The 19,542-nt window shown below is 43.9% G+C and overlaps 3 protein-coding genes across 3 annotated transcripts; all 3 read left to right on the forward strand.

Annotated features, from left to right (window-relative positions):
- Window positions 1-1,092: 1,092 nt before the first annotated feature.
- LOC135825319 (hormonally up-regulated neu tumor-associated kinase-like) lies at window positions 1,093-6,942 on the forward strand. Its single transcript, XM_065338056.1, has 5 exons — window positions 1,093-1,344; window positions 2,783-3,078; window positions 4,169-4,354; window positions 5,130-5,504; window positions 6,497-6,942. The coding sequence occupies exons 1-5, from the start codon at window positions 1,177-1,179 to the stop codon at window positions 6,804-6,806; spliced, it is 1,335 nt and encodes a 444-aa protein (XP_065194128.1). The 5' UTR covers window positions 1,093-1,176; the 3' UTR covers window positions 6,807-6,942.
- A 1,545-nt stretch (window positions 6,943-8,487) lies between these two features.
- On the forward strand, window positions 8,488-13,122 carry LOC135824998 (calcium-dependent protein kinase 2-like). Its single transcript, XM_065337733.1, has 5 exons — window positions 8,488-8,757; window positions 9,352-9,647; window positions 10,433-10,618; window positions 11,271-11,645; window positions 12,804-13,122. The coding sequence occupies exons 1-5, from the start codon at window positions 8,584-8,586 to the stop codon at window positions 13,045-13,047; spliced, it is 1,275 nt and encodes a 424-aa protein (XP_065193805.1). The 5' UTR covers window positions 8,488-8,583; the 3' UTR covers window positions 13,048-13,122.
- A 1,756-nt stretch (window positions 13,123-14,878) lies between these two features.
- Window positions 14,879-19,531, forward strand: LOC135825252 (serine/threonine-protein kinase 10-A-like). Its single transcript, XM_065337994.1, has 5 exons — window positions 14,879-15,084; window positions 16,614-16,915; window positions 17,176-17,364; window positions 18,069-18,470; window positions 19,088-19,531. Exons 1-5 carry the CDS (start codon window positions 14,911-14,913, stop codon window positions 19,263-19,265), a joined length of 1,245 nt encoding a protein of 414 aa, XP_065194066.1. The 5' UTR covers window positions 14,879-14,910; the 3' UTR covers window positions 19,266-19,531.
- Window positions 19,532-19,542: the final 11 nt, after the last annotated feature.

A 19,542-nucleotide genomic window follows, 5' to 3' on the forward strand; every position in this document is an offset into this window, starting at 1 on the left:
AGGAGTCGCCGGCAAACCGTAGCCTGGAGTACATCAAGGGACTCTAACTGAGCGGATGTGATCCTAAATGAACAGACAGGAATGGCATATTCAATTATTGCCGGACGCACATAAGACTTATACAAGAGGAAAATATGGGACGATGGTAAATGTCGGCCCATGAAACATAACAGGTTGACTCGTTGCTGAAACTTCCTGGAGATGGTGTGGAAGTGGTCATGGAACTTCAAACCATCACTGAGCTGTACGCCGAGATGCTTAGCAGAACGTCCAAAGGCAATAGGAACGCCGTCCATTAAAACAGAGGAGGAGTCAGGAATGTCATGATTCGAAAAGATGAAAGGTTTTTCTGGAGGAAATTTCCCAAGGATGGTCTGATCCCAATTCTGGCAGCTGGCCAGATCCTGCTGGAGGTCGGACATGTTTTTATCTAAGGAGAGGGATACATTATGAGCATTTAGAAGAGTGACATCATCAGCAAAGAGAAAGGGTGAGGTGTGGTTTTACTATGTCAGGACGGGAATTGATATACAAAAGAAAGGCGGAGGGGCAAGGTACGAACCTCGGGGAACACCACAGTTTGGTTCATATTGAGAAGAGTGAGTTCCTCAACTTTCGCGGCTGTCGCATCGCGTGTCGCATCGCAAAAAAAGCTTCTGTGAATCCCGCTTAATTAATCTTGGCTATGTAAATGCCAGGGAGTAACATTTACGACTCCCTGGTAACTGCATTTGCATAGTGTGCGGCAGGGATGGTCTATACAACTCCGTGGTGTGTGGACAGTGTGATCTGCTATGGCCGACATCATGTGACCCATAAGCGCGCTGATGTTATACGAGCAAAGCAAAGCTGTGTCACGTATGGTGTCACCTGGTCACGCGAGCCTTGCAATGTTTTGTCTGTCGCTCGAATGGCGTGGACTGATTGGGTTGTTAGTTGGATGTACGCTAGTCGCTGAATTGCATATGTACTCATTGCTTGATATGAGATATACACAGTGTTTCAATCATACAACATTTCACTGGAAACAACGGCCATTGGTATACATCAATACCCTATTGATCTTTCTCCCTGGTGCTGCTGTGAAGTGAGTTCAAGCCCGTTGCATGAAGAAGGCATTTTCTATAATTATTAAATGTTTCACTTTCATCGATTTTCGTTGACTTACCCGGCAAGATGGCAACTGGCTGGCCAATTCCCTTTCCGATGGATCTCTTCGGCGAATTCCGGCAATACAATGAAAGCAGGTTGCTCCTCGACGATATGATCATCTTCGAGAGGGAAAAGCTTGGTGAGGGAAGTTTCGCAGCAGTCCACGTCGCCCGAATGATCGGGATGGAGCCAGTAAGTAAGACATCATGCCAAAAACCGAACACAATTGATCCTAGGAATTGTATTGGCGTTTAGCGAGGCATACATCTCTCTCTCTCTCTAACATAAGTAATGGACCAAATGCTTTTTTGCCTTGGTTGAAAAATGCGACTTAAGTAGAAGGACAATGATAGCCTTTGCTTGAAAAACAGTGATACGTCTGAAAGGCCCAAACCAAAGCTGATGGAAATTGATTCTGGGATTAGTGGTCGCGTTTATTGAGGCTTACATCTCTCACGAATAGGCATTGGCGGATAATGCTTGAAAAGGTGGCAGATTCTGCTCGAAAAGCAGTGAAATTGGCCGAAACACACAAACCTTATGGCGGGCGATTTCTCGAATTCTGCTCCATTTCTTTATCCATGTACCAAACATGCATGAAACTTACCAGAAAAAGACATAGTAACGAATTCTGCCAATATTCTGCGGGCATTATCCGCAAAGGCCTACTCAAGAACACTTGTTAAGATCATGTCCTCTTTTGGCCTTGTTGAGTAATGCTAAAAGCAATAATACACTCTGCTCGACAAGCAGTGACATATTCAAGTTAATACAAATCTACTGGAGGACAATTCCATATAAATCTCTGCTTCTCCCGATTTATCTATGTACCGAACGTGCTTGATACAATGCGAAACATTGATTGACAATTATTTTTTACTTGGATACTGAGCCTGTCAATATAATGAAAATGGAAGAAATCGCATGGAGTTACGAAGCAACTATGTACGACCGCAACAATATAAGCAATCTGAAGGTGCGATAGCAGGGCACAAAACTGACAGGCTGCTAAGACATTCAACGAGACCTAGGTCTATTGCATATCCAGTGCGCTAACCAACAGCCTTCCAGCTCGTAAGGTTCAAAGTTATGGTAGGATGAGGGGCAGGTGAGCGCAGCGAAAATGCTTTCATGCAATGTCAGCCCAGAGGCCGTATTCGTCGACTGAAGTATTTTCTCAACCATACATTTGCTGCACTGGAGTGTGCACTGGAGTGTGCGCATTCTGAAAAGGCTCGATACATACTATGCACATTCTTAAGTACTAACCAAGTTCTGCTGGGTTTTCTATCGGAATCATCCTCCAAGGGCTAGGGTTCTGAACATTAATGTTTTCCTTTCACATGAACATTTCACATTCATCTCTCACGCGTTCGCTACTACTCGCAGTATTATTTAGCACCAATGAAAGAATGGTGTCCACAAAGTTTGTCCTCTTTGTTGCGATATTGAAGTTTTAATCTCAGACCACCTTGTTTACAGTACATTACGATACTCAATCTGCGGAGAGAACTGTTACGGCCTTTGTGGACTCATCAGTCCAGCACCGGGAAAATGAGGCCGAACCTGATAGCAATGGGAAATAAATTATAACGATACTTATAACTCGTGTTTCGATTTTGCAACGCAGGCAGCAGCAAAGGTCTTCCGCTACCAGGACAAAGACGAACGATACACGATGACCTGCAGTGAGCTGAGAATAGTACAGAAGCTACGTCATCCGAACATCGCGGCATGCTACGGAGCAATGCAGTGCGAACAGTGGCCCGTTATATTTTTTGAGCGTGTGGAGGGAGTGACACTGAGGACTATGTACATGATTGCGCATGCAGATCGCCGCTTCTTGCAGGAGGCCAAACTACGGCCCATCTTTCAGCAACTCTTTGTGGCGTTGCACTACTTGCAGACTGCAAAGATCGTTCATGCGTAAGTAGAGTTTGAGAATAATTAAGTGGAAACTGGACGGATAACACTGATTCGAGTCAGATCAACTAGTATTGTATCATTGCATGTTTACTTGATATAGAGTATGGCCAAGTTGAACCTCTCTGTTTTGTAAAACCGATTCCGAGCACCCTTTCCGTTCGTTCTAAATGTCTTTGAAATGGTAACAAATAACATAGATGGACGCACCATGTGGGCAACTAGCCAGAGTGCTAAATACGGTGGAATGCCCTTTAGCAAAATATGCATGATGAAAGTGCACAATGTGTAAGAATTCAAGACCACAACCTTCGCCATGTAGTGTGTGTGTGTGTGTGTGTGTGTGTGTGTGTATGTGTGTGCCATGAGTACCGCGAATTTGTTTTTACGAAAAACACTCGTTGCACGAAGAGCTCAAATGTTGAGCCAAGGAAAAAATTGTAAATTGACAAATTTGGTACGTTCGTTAGCCCTATGGAGAAGGGCTCAAGCTGGCTTTCATGCCGTGGAATGTCTCAGTACTCTTTGTCAGTTTTGTGCTAGATTGTGCACGTCTGACCGTTCAGAATCTGGTTGAGTTGGTGGACTCGAGCGCACACGCTGTGTCTACATTTTTCCATTTTTACTAGTCACATGATGGACAAATAGAAAAAGCTGCGTCTAAGAGCCTATACCCAGCAGATAGAGTGGGTGAGACCCGTGAAAGTCAGCTGGAGGTCTCGGCGTCATTGCTCGCCAGATGAACCTTGGGTAAGTTGGGTAGATAGTAGATACACATGGGGTCTTGTTTCAATAATCCAGGCAAGTTAGTATTACACACGAAAATCCGGTGGAACAAAAAAAGTGGTTAAATGTCTCTACTCACGAGTTTCATGCTGAAAAGCAATCATCAGGAGACGGAGATTGCTTTTCAGCATGAAACTCGTGAGTAGAGACATTTAATCACGTTTTTTATTCCACCGGGTTTTCGTGTGTACTAGTCTCTGTACGCTGTGTATCGAGCACTGTGACCGGTAGTCAAGGTGGCAGGTTAGTATTATTGACTCCTTTTTCCATTCCTACATCCCCTTTCATCTCTGCTTTCCTTTTTCAGAGATATTAAATACGACAACGTGATGGTTACGGATGACGGAGTCGTCAAGCTGATCGACTTTGGTTGCGCACAGGATATCTCCCGTGGCAAGGCTACTCGAGCCCGGCCCGGAATGTACACTTACCCCCCGGAGATCAACATTGAGGGCATGGGTGGGTATGATCACAAGGCGGACATGTTCCTTGCGTAAGTTTCTTCTTCGTTCATGCACCTGCAATGGAATTGGGTTGAATTGATCAGTAATATAATATATTTGTTATTCTGACATTATTCTGTGTACTGGGTGCGTCCGTCAAGGGGTATGAGGCGGGCAGCTGGTTTATAGTGGGTCTAGTCAGGTGACCACACCAGCAAATGGTCGTCATGGGCACTGCATGGGCAAAATAACACCTATGAGGCTGCCAGTGGTACATATCAGGGAGTAGTAATTTTACTACTCCCTGGTACATATTCACCACGTCACAGATGTACAGTCTGGTACATGGTCACCACGTCACAGATCTGCAGTCTGATACTAGTACATGGTCGCCACGTCACAGATCTGCAGTCTGATACTAGTACATGGTCACCACGTCACAGATCTGCAGTCTGATACTAGTACATGGTCGAGTTCGGTTATGCAGAAGTGAATGACGTTGTAGCTAACAGTTAGTTTTCCCGAGCGCGGATTACGAACCCACACCGGAGTGACGGGGCTGGGTATTGCTGTGGTGGATAACGCTGTGGTCACGTGGATAACGCTGTGGTAGATAATGCTGTGGTGGACGTTGGCTGGTCCGTGCCAATCTCATGACTTGGTCAGATCTCTGACCAGGTCTAACGCAAACCGTTCGCAAACACCTAGGCCTAGGGTATCATACATAATTTACAGTCTGTGGGGATTGCCCTAGCAAAATACTACTACTACTACTTTTACTACTAAATCTCATGAATACCTTTGTTACGCGTTTGCACTGCACAGAGGAGGCCTACTCTACTTCCTGCTGACGTACACACAACCTTTCGGAGACTTTGCACAGATTCCGGCCGAAGACCATGCGAAGAGACTGTTGGAAGGACCTAACAGGCAACGTCCCCAATATCAGACGCTGTCCAAGGATGTCCGTCGCTTCATCGAAGCACTGTTGGCGTATCGGCCGGAAAGCCGGCCGGACGCAGCGGAGGCCCTCCAGATGGATTGGATAACCCGGGCACCAGACTATCGACCACTGGCTCTCATCGATTATGAGCAGGAGGCAACACTCCAGTGTGCTCAGGACTTAAATGCAGACGTGATCTCCAAAATGGCTCGCTATTTTCACGTTGATGGAGACCTGATTGCAACGTCAATATTGGAGTAAGTAATTTTTGCATGCATGACTGTAATGCAAACGGTCGGAAGCATTATTGTTTATTGTGCAAAGTTCGTTGTGTGTCTCGTATTTTGTGCGCTTTGACTGTGATGAGCTGATTTTTTATTCACTGGATCGGTTCGGTTTCTGACACTCTGATAGCTCCGATGAAGAGACCTTTTTTCCTTGGCTCACCATCTGAGTTCTTAAAGCTATTATTCATTTTCTGCTGCCACCGGGTATTTCTTTTATTAGTATTAGTATTTTCTTTGCCTTCGCTTTCTTGTTATTGGGCAATTTGCCCGTTAGAATCTGCGAAGTAAAATAAACAACAACAACAACAACAACCTAACAAATTCTAAATAGATAGCTGTGCTGATATTGAGTCATTGTTTCTATCAGGTAATTCTGAAACAAATTAGTAGTAGAATTTGTGACGCCAGCTTTCTCTTTTTCCTGCGTTTCGACTTGTTGATTGGTTACACATTATTATGGAATGAATTAAATCGCAATACAAATAGTTTTTGCATGGTTAGCCTTCAGTCGAGATATGCCACTGATAAATGTGACGTGAAAATCGATTTGGAAAACCATCATGACTTTTGTTTGATGTGTAGTGGTGACGGAAGAATTCATGCTACTTCTTGCTTTTTTTAATTGTTGTCTTCACAACGTCTTCTGCATGGTTAACCTTTAGTCGCGGTATAACAATGATGATTGTGACGTGAAAATAGTTTTGGAAAGCCTTCATGATTTATGATACAAAGAGTATCGTGTGATCCGCAATCAGTGACCTACAATGTAAGCGATGTCTGTCACAAGGAAACGTTCTTTGATTCAATATACTGTTCATTGATTATGTGTGTTGATGCGTGGTGATATAATGACCGCACAGGATATTTTACTAACTGGGCCTCAGGCGATTTAAAAACTATTGTCCCCTCGTCGACTCTTCACAAAGCCTTGTTCTTGTTTCTTGTTGATTCTTGCGCTACAGAGACAGTAACTGCTGGCAGATGATTGTCTATAGGGCACGTTTACACGAGATGGAGGTACTCACTCCAAGGCCATCAGCTAGCACAGCAGAACGGCTAAGGCGTGTGAGGCAATTCGCCACCAGGGCCAGTACCGACGAGGGCTTAGGATCGTCATTGGAGACCAATTCTGCTGCTACTGCTGCTTCAACGAATTCTGCTCCAGCTTCTGCTACTACTACTGCTGCGGCTGCGAGTGTTACTAGCACCTCAGCTCCACAGAAGCAGCAGGAAACCCGATCGCGCCGCCGCAGGAGGTGCATAATTTGCTGATTCCACTCGCCGCTCAAAACCACCTGCCACCTTGCTACCGACTATAGTAACGAGAGAGCTGCTTACTGCTTACCAAGAGCACACTCTATGCTTGTTCTACTCGAAGCACAATATTGTGCATCATTGCCCGTTTTTTCTGCGATACAAAATAAAATTTCAACAACAACAACAACAACACTCGGATACTGAGCCAGTAATGCGGTAAATGTAAAAAAGTTAAGAAAACACATGAGAACGAGTTATGCAGCAACTGTACACGACTGTAACAAGATGATACACAGTCAGAAAGTTCGATTATAGGGCACAAAGCTGACGCTGAGGTCGCTGAATGTCTCAGTAGCTTGTCAGTTTTTTGTCCTATTGTCGCACTTTCTGACTGTTTGTCATCTTGCTACAGTCGTGGATAGTTGCTGCATAACTCGTTCTCATGTGTTTTCTTCTCTTTACCAACACCCCAACCTCTGTTTCACTCCATTCCGCGGAGTGCGATCAAGTGCTTTCACGTGGCGCTTAGTATGCAGATCTTCTGAATTCCATGCAAGGCGCAAGAAGTGACCATGCTCAGAATTCCCTCAACTCTTTGAATGAAGCAATGGACCTTTTCTCCTGACGCTAATGAATATGTTGGGACTCCCTGCGTGCTAGTTTGTACGCTAAGTGAGTGGGTTACTGTAACTTAAGGTATGTATGGTATTCTGTATTTTTACTTTGCAAAGTAGAAGGGGATTGTGGCCCAGTAATGGGAGGGTCACTGGTTCGAGTCGTGGTAAAAAAAAAAGTAAATTATCGTATCCGTTCCCGAAGGGAACTCACGACGGCCGCTAACACCTGATAAACCCGAGTCGTGGTAGTGACAGTCAATTATTACTTCCGATTTTCCTGCTTTCAACTTTCCCCTCAACCAGAAGAAGAACTCCTGAATATTAAAAAACAAGTTATTTTAAACATTATCTCAAAAGACAATGAGCCGTTAGGGTATAAGCACATACATCATATATGTACATCAGTCATTATACAATGTAGAAAAAAGGTAAAAAAACCCCGCTGCAGTTGAGGTGGAAAATCGTTGGCATTTATATCAGCAGTAAAGTGCGACTTCGTGTTGTTTGATTTGAAAAGGACGACCTGGATGCATTGTGCAGGAAGGAATTCGTAGTGATTTTAGGTACCGTCAGGCAAGCATAATGGGATGGTCTGAGACCACGATTGACCAACAGAGGGCACCAGGTTCAAATCCTGCTCGAAAACGGAAAGATGTTTTTTCCAGCCGTGCCTGCCACCCACAGTTAATGGGGAACTCTAGGCCTGGCACGGGGGAAATATGGATACTTTGAATGGGACTTTCGGTCTTTGGCCACTTTGCTGGTGTGCGGATCCACTCACCTCCCACCGCTTCAGGAGCTGCATCTGATAACTAAGTCTAACTGAGTGTCCAGCTAGCTGTACCACGTGATCGGCAAATGAGAATTACTCCAAGTATGTGCGTCAAACGTACGTCATTATAATTAGCCCTGTACCCACCTAACCCTAGGTTACTGGGCCTAACCATTTGTAGTGACATACTAACATGCTGCATACGCGGTGGAGTGAGTACACACACCAAATACCGGTACAGCTTTTTATAGTATATATCAGGTATATAATAATGAACATGGGTTGACCATTCTCTGTTGCAGTGGTAATGATTGAACGCCAGACAGTTGTCGATAGCGAATACTTCTGAGCTCTCATATTTCGTTCAAATCCGTTCACGTCCCTTGACAATTCCGCGAGAAAAATGGATTCAAGTTGGCCCACTCCCTTTCCGGTTGATCTCTTTGGCGAGCCCCAGGAGTTTAATGATTCGTCAGCGACAGCCGTTCTGGGCTCGCTTGTTCGGATAGAAAAGACGAAGCTAGGTCAGGGACAATTCGGTGCTGTGCACATCGCCCGAATCCCGGGAGCAAAGTCGGTAAGGCTACTCGCCCAGCAGTTGAACAGTAGCGCGCACTGCTGCACATGTGATCCACTCTCGCGTCATAGCATTGTAATAGCAGGGACGGTGGATGTTCAGTCTTGATGTACCTGCATGCCTGTATTGAACATGGGCTACTTCCTGTGACATCTTTTTATCTGACCCGCATCCACCAAAATCGACGTATTACTTCGCGAATATCACAACTGCAATTTGTCTAGAATTCAAAGAACAACGTAGAGGAAATGATAGAGGAGACGGGGAGAGAGGGAAGAGGGAAGGAGAGATAGAGGCTGTGTTGCCACCCCGCAATCACGTTCATCAGGTTCAATAGCTAGGGCTCGTGGAAAGTATGTTCTTGTATCCATGTGGGTGTGGTCACTCGTCACGTCTGAGTTTGTAACACTCAGTGCAAACGTTTTTTCTGATCAGAAAATGGCCACGGATACCGATCTTGGGCTTTAAGCCGACCTACTAGTTTATTTACCATGTTAGACGAATATCCCCTATTGTTTGTATTTATGAAGTATTAGAACATGAATTCACGCATTTTTTATAAATTCACGCATTGTTCCTCTCAATGTTTCTCAGGTTGCAGCCAAGATCTTTCGAAATCCGGAAAAGGAGCGTTTCGATGAGATAGTAATCAAAGAGCTCCGCATTGCTCTCAAGCTGCGTCATCCGAATATCGCCGCATGCTACGGAGCCATGCAGTGCAAGCAGTGGCCGGTCATGTTCTTTGAACACGTGGACGGTGTTACTCTGAAAGAGATGTACCTGGCAGCCTGGGGAAAACGCAGCTTTTTGACGGAGGCCACTCTCAGGCCCATCTTTTTGCAGGTCCTCCAGGTGTTGCATTACCTTGAAACAGCGAAAGTCGTGCACGTGTAAGTTTCCTATTGGGACGTTGAGGTTTTTATTTTGGCATTACCTGAACTAAGGCGGTGATTCAATTTGAAGTGTGGTTCAGCCATTCCTAGTAATATTAAGTGGCTGAAGTATTAATATGTTTCGAAGAAAGTTCTCGATCTGACCAAGAGAAAAATCTGATCAAAACATAACATTGTAACGTTAGCGGGGCGTTGGTTCAATTTTGGCAATACCTGCACTAAGGCGGTGATGCCATCTGAAGTGTGGTCCATCCATTCATAGTAGTATTAAGTGGCTGAGGTATTATGTTTCGAAGTTTAAAGTTCGCTATCTGACCAAGAGATAAATCTGATCTGACCAAGAGATAAATCTGATCTGACCAAGAGATAAATCTGATCTGACCAAGAGATAAATCTGATCTGACCAAGAGATAAATCTGATCTGACCAAGAGATAAATCTGATCTGACCAAGAGATAAATCTGATCTGACCAAGAGATAAATCTGATCTGACCAAGAGATAAATCTGATCTGACCAAGAGATAAATCTGATCTGACCAAGAGATAAATCTGATCTGACCAAGAGATAAATCTGATCTGACCAAGAGATAAATCTGATCTGACCAAGAGATAAATCTGATCTGACCAAGAGATAAATCTGATCTGACCAAGAGATAAATCTGATCTGACCAAGAGATAAATCTGATCTGACCAAGAGATAAATCTGATCAAAACATGACGTTGTAACGTTAGTGGGGCGTGGGTGTCATGACATTCATCTTCCATTCTCGTCTCCGTTTGCAGCGACCTGAAGTATGACAACGTCATGGTAAGACGAGATGGAGTAGTCAAACTCATCGACTTTGGCGTGGCACAGGATATCGCAGAAGGCAAGTCAATGAAACTGCAGCCCCAGATGTATACGCACCCGCCGGAGGTGGAACTTGCCGGAATGGGCGGCTACGACAACAAAGCCGACATTTTCTTCGCGTAAGTGTGTATAGTGGAAGAATAGTATTAGACGGGACTAAGTTCTTTACATATCAAGCTTGATCACTACATTGAACATTGCACGGCGAACGCACATTATTTACTGCTCAATATCCATACAACTAAAATTTACTCCTGAAGTTGATTGTTCCAACTAGGAACACACGCTTCTTGCCGAACTTGACACTTGACTGACTCACGACTAAAATAATACTCTTGGTTACATAATAATTTATCTGCATTTCTTTTGCCTGCGATGGTGAGTTTTATAATACAATTAAAATAGACCATGAGCGATTGATGTCATGAAAGTAAGGTAATTTACTCGAGACCGCACCCAATCGTCGTATGAAGAACTCATTGATGAGTTATTGTAAAGCAATCGACAAGTATATGTACGATTGTGTGGAAAGGATATCTTGACCGATGTGCCTGTTCACCTATAGGTACCTGCACGAGCAGATTCTGCTTGCCAGCACTTCGTGTTAGACCATGCTACAATGGTGAATGCCATTGGCCGCCAGTGTACGTCCGATAAAAGTTTTAATGGTCCGACAATACTGTTTGTACTGTCTCATCTAACGTCGCGTTGTTTTGGATACTGTACCTTTTGTGTGCGTACTGCAATTTGTTTGATTGGTACATGCAACAGTGGATCATTACTCTACTTCCTTCTCTGCTACATTCATCCCTTTGGAGACTTCCAAAACTTGACCTCCGGCGAGAGAGTGCAGAAGATTGCAGAGGGAGTCAACAAGACTGACGAGCGGTACAAGACCCTGTCACGTCATGTTCGCCGCCTCATTGACGTAATGGTGGCGTACCACCCAGACGAGCGGCCAACAGCAGCCCAGGCTCTTCAGGTGTCCTGGTTCACCCGTGCGCGCGAACATCAGCAACCTGAACTGATTAGCTATGAGCCGCCGGTGATCCCACAGACTGCTGAGGATCTCAACGCGAAGGCGCTCACCAGGCTAGCTGTGAATCTAGCGGTTTTGAAAGATGAGCTAGTGCCCACAATCTTGAAGTAAGTGATTAAATCAGATTCTAGATGTGCTCAAAGAACTATTTTCACGGGAAGTGGTTCCATGTACATGTACATTGAAAGAGACCGACATATTTTTCTCTCTTGAAAAAGAAAAGAAAAAAAGAAGTTTCACTGGTTTGAAGGAGAAAAATTTTGTTTTCACGGTTCGCGTGAGACTCGGCCAAAGGCCCAGTTTTCCGCGTCCGCAGGAACGCCACCACCCTCTTGGATCAAGGCGCAGATGCAGCTCCTAGAAGGAGAAAAAGTTCTACCTCATCGATCCCATTCAATTGCATTGGTTCAATGCTTGTATGTACGTACAGTAAAGGGTTTTAATGATTTAATTAATGTTGCGCATGCTGCTTAATATTAAAGAAGAAAGGTTTCCGCATTAGAAAAGATGGTTCAAAGTGGTGTCAATCAACAGATTCAACACGGAGAAACGTATTGTTTGATTGTTGTTGTTATTAGTTTATTTCACTTCACCAGAATTACAGGCAGTAGGATTGCGATTATAAAAATGGATAAAAAGAAAGGACTAAGTTACGTGGACTCCAATGGAGAGCCAAGGATAAATTTATAGTGAAGGAAAAAGGACCAAGAAACGAGCAAGTTGCGCTATAATGTCGTGTCGTGCACTGTTATCGCACGAGCTGATTGTTCAGTACCTGGTGGTGCTACTTTCTTGGTTCTTTTTTCTTAAATGTTCCTTTCTTGGTCCTTTTTTTCTTAGCAGTACGAAGTAGTGGTTGCGACTTCGGCGAAGATTTGTAAGAAAGGGTTTTCTCCCCACACTGGAGCTCGCGCTATTCCACCGACTTAACTTGACACTTGCCTTTTTTCTTAAGTTACATATTAAGGCTGACTGGACATCAACGAACTCGATAATTATACAGTCAACGAGTGCGACTTAAAGGCACACAACTGACAAGAAGACTTAGTACTGAGACATCCGAAGAGCTGACACCAAGCGCCAACACACACTCAATAACTTTTCAACTGGGAACGCTCTGGTTAGGAAAGGTCCAAGAGGGGAAGGAAGCCAGATAGTTGGTCATAACTAGTAACACTTTTTTCTTTTATATTTGGCTTAACATCCGAGTGCGAGTATAACAATCATAAACTTAATGTCTTTTTCGTTTCTCTTATACCTCGCAGGGACAATAACAGCTGGCAGAGTATCGCCTACCGAGCTACTGTGCACGAGATGGAGGTTCTAGCTCCAAAGACTCCGGCAAACACTACGCAAACCCTGCCATCAGAACGCACAGGACGATCAGCAACCAGCAAGAGCGTTGACGAGGGCAAGGGATCGTCCCTAGAAAAGTCTGATTCTGCCGCCGAAACAACCCCTACCACTGCCGGGAAAGGTTCCAGCCGGAAATGTTGCGTCATTTCCTGATCTCTATTTTCTACAACATGGAAAGTCCACTTTGGACGCTGCACCACTTTATTCCTTTATAATAAATTTTCCAAAGAGAAATTCTGCGATTTTGACGAGAATGAAGGCGCGGCAACGCGCCATTGGAGGGCTCTTGTTTTTCTGGCTTGAAATCCAGACTGGAATTTCCGCAAAGCGGCGAAATCATAATACGTGTTCCTTTTCCAATAAATGAAAGTCTTGGAGGGGTTTAGGTGTTATTGGATGCTTCAAGCGAATTATCCAGTGTCAGTAGATCGAAAGGATCAAGTCGTTCATGGAAATAGTGCCCTAGTGCAAAAATGCATAATATGCTCGGATAAAAAAAGGTTGCTAATCACAATTCGAGACAGCTTTACGAGTAGGATTAATGCACAGTTGTTCACTGTTTTCCATCCTGGAAACGAATGCTCTTTCGGAAAGGAAACCAAATGTCAACACAATATGCAACGCTGAGCTGAAGGTGATCAATCCAGCCCTAATTTTTAGTAGTGACATCAACCGTTTCTGAAGAGCCCTGGTAGAGAATTCAGAGATTCAGATTTACTTCTTATACCGAATCGTACTAGAGAATTGAATTGAATGATTACCATATGGCGTCTAACTAAGTTGTTGACAGCAAGCGAGATACCACTCACGACAATACTCAACTTAGTCTTTAAATTGCAATTTCAAATTTGGACTTCACGGAGAATTTCAAAGTTTTTAGGAAATTAGAGGCCACATGCCACCTACTGCTCTTTTCTCTCCGAAACTCAACACTTGCAAGCCAGATATGAAAGAAAGAAAAAATCATCAGTCACACCACCGGGACTCGAACCATGATATCAAGCGAATGGCCGAGGGCCCTCTTCATTGGTGTGAGTTGCCAGCATGATGCAAGCCAGATATGAATTGATCGAAGAAGGATAGATTTACCATCAATGTGGATAAGAGTCATACTGTAGCTCAGTTGGTTAGAGCATTTCTCGCGAATAGCAAGGTCCCTGGTTCGAGTCCCGGTGGTGTGACTGATGATTTTTTCTTTCTTTCATATCTGGCTTGCAAGTGTTGAGTTTCGGAGAGAAAAGAGCAGTAGGTGGCATGTGGCCTCTAATTTCCTAAAAACTTAGTCTTTAAATCACTGAGCAATACAGTATTTTCATTTTTCTTTCTTCTGTTTTCTTTCCCAACTTTTAATTCTCCCTACCCGATCTCCCCCTGGGTTCGTCCATCGAGCTATGAAGCCGACACCTCTGGTCGGCTGAGCTGAATAGACCCCACAACCATACTCCGTCATTCAATTCAGGGTATGGAGATATGTGGATTTTGTAGAAGGAAATACATTTAACAAGACTAAGGGCGTTCTCCAATTGGGACCTTGGTTCAGAAAGCGCTTCAAGCCACATGGCAGCGAAAAGAAAAGGTGAGAAGCTAAACGGAGTGGAACTCGGCACTAATAATGCAGCAGCACTAGAGCCGCCTACGGAGCATTGGGCATCTGTTGGAATGGTGTTGGCAGTACACGTACTTTTACAATTTTGTTGAAAGCTTGGTAGGACCACAGGGCTGCACAGTTCTGATAGTCAGGCGTGTGAGCGTCACGTACACACTGTGATATGCAGTGAATACTAAACGAATTCCGGATTTGACCATCTACGGTGTAACATGTACATCATACTCAATCGATACTCCATCTTTTTCACAGCCACTACAGCAGCATGTGAATTTCACCCGATATGAAACAAAGGCGATAATTTTATAGAATTTTGACGGAAGCAGCTACAGGTGGCCAACGTATCTAAAAATTCTGCCATATCAACGTTGGCGCCCTTCACCTTTATCGTTTCTGGCTTCATCAGCGAAATGGAGCCCAGTTGGCCATCAGCTTTTCCAACTGACTACTTCGGCCCGGTGCTGGACTACGATGCCGATAAGGGACAACTCGCACATAAGATCGACATCGACAAGGATATTCCGCTCGAGCAGGGTAGTTATGGCGCAGTGTATACTGCAAAGGTGCCGGGGATCCAAAGTCGGGTAAGCCATGGAACATAGAAGAATTATACAACACAACAAGATGCAGTGGGTATCGATGTCTTTTGCGCTACTACAGTCTGTCCACAAAAAGAATGCAGTGTGACTTTTTCATATATTTCACAAGTGGGAAATGTGAACAACACAGCCAAAATTGAGGTGGATGCACAATAGAGGGCTCTTCGTTCTTTATTAAAGTATCAAAAAAGATGACTTGGCCCAGGGCAAACAAAGTGAATGACTATCAGTTCTCATGAGATGAGACACTGCATTCGTATTGTGGACAGACTGTAGGTAGAAACATGCACGCGACGAGCGGATCCCAACTAATGGTGGAAAAGGTTCACTTCTGAGAAATTCAAATAGAGGGTTCACGCAATAACACACTGGAATGATCTCTTGAGATGGCATCTGATTTGAAAACAGCAGTGTTCAAATGATTGTGTAGGAAGGTGTTGCAAGCTTAAGTGTATTCAGCAGCAAAATCATAAGCTTGGTGATCTCGCTTTTAGTCTTGCGGTGTGGTTGCGTGTGTGTGTATGCCAGTGTGCGTCTGGGTTTAAGTGTGCGTGCACTTCTGTGTGTGCGTCTGCGTTGTTGTTGTTGTTGTTGTTGTTGTTGTTGTTGTTGTTGTTGTTGTTGTTGTTGTTGTTGTTGTTGTTGTTGTTGTTGTTGTTGTTGTTGTTGTTGTTGTTGTTGTTGTTGTTGTTGTTGTTGTTGTTGTTGTTGTTGTTGTTGTTGTTGTTGTTGTTGTTGTTGTTGTTGTTGTTGTTGTTGTTGTTGTTGTTGTTGTTGTTGTTGTTGTTGTTGTTGTTGTTGTTGTTGTTGTTGTTGTTGTTGTTGTTGTTGTTGTTGTTGTTGTTGTTGTTGTTGTTGTTGTTGTTGTTGTTGTTGTTGTTGTTGTTGTTGGTGTTGTTGTTGTTGTTGTTGTTGTTGTTGTTGTTGTTGTTGTTGTTGTTGTTGTTGTTGTTGTTGTTGTTGTTGTTGTTGTTGTTGTTGTTGTTGTTGTTGTTGTTGTTGTTGTTGTTGTTGTTGTTGTTGTTGTTGTTGTTGTTGTTGGTGTTGGTGTTGGTGTTGTTGTTGTTGTTGTTGTTGTTGTTGTTGTTGTTGTTGTTGTTGTTGTTGTTGTTGTTGTTGTTGTTGTTGTTGTTGTTGTTGTTGTTGTTGTTGTTGTTGTTGTTGTTGTTGTTGTTGTTGTTGTTGTTGTTGTTGTGTTTCTGTGTGTGTGTATGGGCATGTGTGTGTGCACATATACATGTTCATAAACCATCGTGGCAATATTTTCTGTTCTGAATCAGATACCAACCAGCTATCACAAAACTATGCTTTAGATCGGCCAAGTCCCACTGAATATGTAATAGTTGCCTGATGATTGGATTGAGCAAGAAACTCTGAGTTGCGACAAATCTGTAAAAACTCCATTGTACCGTTTGTGTGTAGTAGTGCTCCACATTATTGTGTTGAGCCCTTTCCGCTGGCAGACGAAAGTTTTCCTCTTGTGTACATGTACGTAAATGAATGTGTTTGTGTAGGTGATTGTCAAGGTGGTCGGGTACGATGCCAGCATAGTGGACTATGATCAGCAGGTACTTTGGGAGCTGTCCGTTGGCATGGACCTGTTACACAAGAATATAGTGACCTGCTATGGTGGACTGCAGGCGCCCGGAATTCCCATGATTTTCTACGAGCTGATGCACGGTAGAAATTTGTGGCTGCTGCTCTGTGACACAATGCGACTGCAACAGCCGGGTATCCCGGAGGTGAGACTGCAGCCGATCATCATGCAGGTCCTGGAGGCTCTGCACTATCTGCAGACGGCAAAGATTGTGCACGGGTAAGACGCTGCATGTCTGTTGCGTTCATGTTCACGTTTTAATTAACCAGAGGTAATCTTTGCTGGAATGATCCTGTAGTGGGCTATGTTGAACCTGGCACAGTACGTGCGAATTTATCGTAATTCTTGCATATGTCGTAAATCCTGATTTCTTCGCCATTATGGATTTTTAAATCGATTGTGTTTGCGCTGTCCGAAAACGAGGCCTTTACTAGGTGCGAATGTATTGTACTACGTGCGAATGTGTCCTCTCTGTGCAGTGATCTGAAGGCAAACAACGTCCTTGTGGGTCGTAGAACCGGGAGAACCAAGTTGTGTGACTTTGGTATGTCAGAGGACGTGACCAGGAGCAAGTGCAAGAAGCTAGTGCGAAGGCCGTACTGTCATCCGCCGGAGCTGGCTGTAGCTGACATGGGTGGCTACGATCATAAGCTAGACATCTTCTTTCTGTAAGCCTATCAGCGATAAGTTTGTATGCTCTCAGATTGTGCAGTAACGCTTAGGGGCCGTCCAAGGTTACCAATAATATTTTCAAAACGAAATGTTTTCGTTTGTGGGTGGGTGGGATTGATGGAGTTTCGTTTTGAAAATAATTATTGAATGCTGATGGAGAATGCCCAGTTACTTCTGGATGTCGAATATTGACAAAAATATTTTATTGAAATTCGTTTTACCTGCAGAAAAGGTGGGTGGGTTGGTGGGGGCTGAAAAATACTAAACCTTTTCGTTTTGTAAACACAATCGGTAACCCCGGACGACCCTTAGTAGGAGGACACTCCGTTCCGCTTATTCTACAACCTTCTGAAAGTGTTCACAAGTAAACTGCGGGTGTTATGCAAAGGGAAGTGCCAAAAACAAGGAAAGTAAATCAGAGGGGTTATATAGAACAAGGAAAGGACTAAAAGCTAAGCAACAATGATAAAAATAATGCACCACATAATTATAACGTTACTTCCGTACACATTAAAAAGCATATCCCAACGGGGAAGTGTGGAAAAACCAAAGAAGATATTGTTAAGCCTGAAATTGTTATCGTTGTGATCGTTTTATCACGTTCAAGAATACATGCATTGAAGAGTGTTCGTGCAGGGAATGCACTGTTTCCGTACCTCTGAGCCTGATATCCATATTTCCTATGTGTATGCTTGTCCAGGGGTTCTATGGTCTATCGCACTGCCACTGGAGTTGGCCCATACGGCTTCATAAACAATATGACTTCACAACAAGCAATCGAAAAAGTGGCCCAGAAACCGTTTCTCAACCAGGAAAGCTACCAGAGACTTTCGCCCTCGTTGCAGAGCTTCATCAGGTCCCTATTGAAATATTGTCCCACTGACCGTCCCCATGCAGCAGCCGCGCTGGAACACCCCTGGATTACCGAGGCGCCGCAGTACGAACCTCCCACACTCTGCACTCACAAAGTGGCGGACACGCGCAAGATGCTGTATCCGAAGGCGTATCCTACGTGCATGTGCAAACTGGACCATGCTGTGCTCCGTGACGTTGCAAGCCAATTGCATACGAACAGCGCCTGCCTTGGGTACAAGATTCTTTCGTAAGTTAAACAAATCAACTACCAGTATATGTTGTAGTTATTTGTAGTAATCGTAGTTGCTAATACATCAATGTATTGCTCTGAGGTTTTGTTCCATCCCTTCGAGCAAGGGCACCCACCGAAGACAGTCAAAACAAATGACAGCTCAAGTGATGTTATTAAATCGCAATTAATAAACTACTCGTAGGTTCTGCTTTGCCCTGTTTTGCTTCAAGAAGACTAAAAACTATTTTTCCAAATCCTGTAGTTCGAGCTTTCAGAGGAAATCGAGTAGCGAAAAATAGGGCTTGATCATTGCATAATCCAATTATCACAAACTAACCTTGAGTGATATCTACAGGACGTGCAGAGCTTAAGCGTAAAGAAAAATACAGTAGAACAAAATAAATCTCAAAATGGTTTAAAAAAGCAAACAGAAAAATACGAACTTAACCTAGTTGGAACAATCAACTTCAAAACAGAAGAATGGTAATGTTTACTAATGAAACTGAAATCGTTCAAGATGCTCTAAATTGCACCTCAAGTAGGTTTTGTTCTCAATATCATCAAATTCTTGTCTCCGTTCACTTGAATGATCATGTTTCAATATTTCCTTTCCTTTTTTGTCCTCCCCATAGCAAGAAGAACTGCTGGTACACGATTCCATACAGAGCGAGGATGCGCAGCATGATGTTGCCACTTCCTTCAAAGACCCCCAGACAATCAACAGTATCTCAGCTGTCGAGACCCTCTCTACCAAGTCAACCGCCCACTCCCCCGCCCAGACCAGCACATACATTAGGATTTTTACATTAAATGACTTCTGTAACTGAGCACGAGGTTTGTGCGGCGTACGTAGACGGACATGCAGACGGTGTTGGACGATGGCGTGTGTTCAAGTGACGCGTAGAAGCGCTTTGGTAAGACGAAAACATATCATACATGAAGTATGGACGGGTGTTCATGAATGCGTGGCGCTTTGGGTCCTGCGACGCCGTGTCAAAGCCCCGTTGTATTTGTATTATCTTCCGCATCCTCTATTTCCTAACATTATTTCTTACGTTTCTCAATGCTGCTCTCCAAAAATGACGAA

The sequence above is a fragment of the Sycon ciliatum genome, chromosome 9, assembly GCF_964019385.1.
Source record: "Sycon ciliatum chromosome 9, ocSycCili1.1, whole genome shotgun sequence".
NCBI classification, from domain to species: domain Eukaryota; kingdom Metazoa; phylum Porifera; class Calcarea; order Leucosolenida; family Sycettidae; genus Sycon; species Sycon ciliatum.

Excerpts from the sequence above, each read along its gene's own strand:
- LOC135825252 (XM_065337994.1), top strand. The coding sequence starts at position 14,911 with ATGGAGCCCAGTTGGCCATCAGCTTTTCCAACTGACTACTTCGGCCCG. Across the intron at positions 15,085-16,613 it reads TGCCGGGGATCCAAAGTCGG|GTGATTGTCAAGGTGGTCGG; the intron begins GTAAGCCATGGA and ends GTGTTTGTGTAG. Across the intron at positions 16,916-17,175 it reads ACGGCAAAGATTGTGCACGG|TGATCTGAAGGCAAACAACG; the intron begins GTAAGACGCTGC and ends CTCTCTGTGCAG.
- LOC135824998 (XM_065337733.1), top strand. The coding sequence starts at position 8,584 with ATGGATTCAAGTTGGCCCACTCCCTTTCCGGTTGATCTCTTTGGCGAG. Across the intron at positions 9,648-10,432 it reads ACAGCGAAAGTCGTGCACGT|CGACCTGAAGTATGACAACG; the intron begins GTAAGTTTCCTA and ends CTCCGTTTGCAG. Across the intron at positions 11,646-12,803 it reads CTAGTGCCCACAATCTTGAA|GGACAATAACAGCTGGCAGA; the intron begins GTAAGTGATTAA and ends TATACCTCGCAG.
- LOC135825319 (XM_065338056.1), top strand. The coding sequence starts at position 1,177 with ATGGCAACTGGCTGGCCAATTCCCTTTCCGATGGATCTCTTCGGCGAA. Across the intron at positions 1,345-2,782 it reads GAATGATCGGGATGGAGCCA|GCAGCAGCAAAGGTCTTCCG; the intron begins GTAAGTAAGACA and ends TTTGCAACGCAG. Across the intron at positions 4,355-5,129 it reads AAGGCGGACATGTTCCTTGC|AGGAGGCCTACTCTACTTCC; the intron begins GTAAGTTTCTTC and ends TGCACTGCACAG.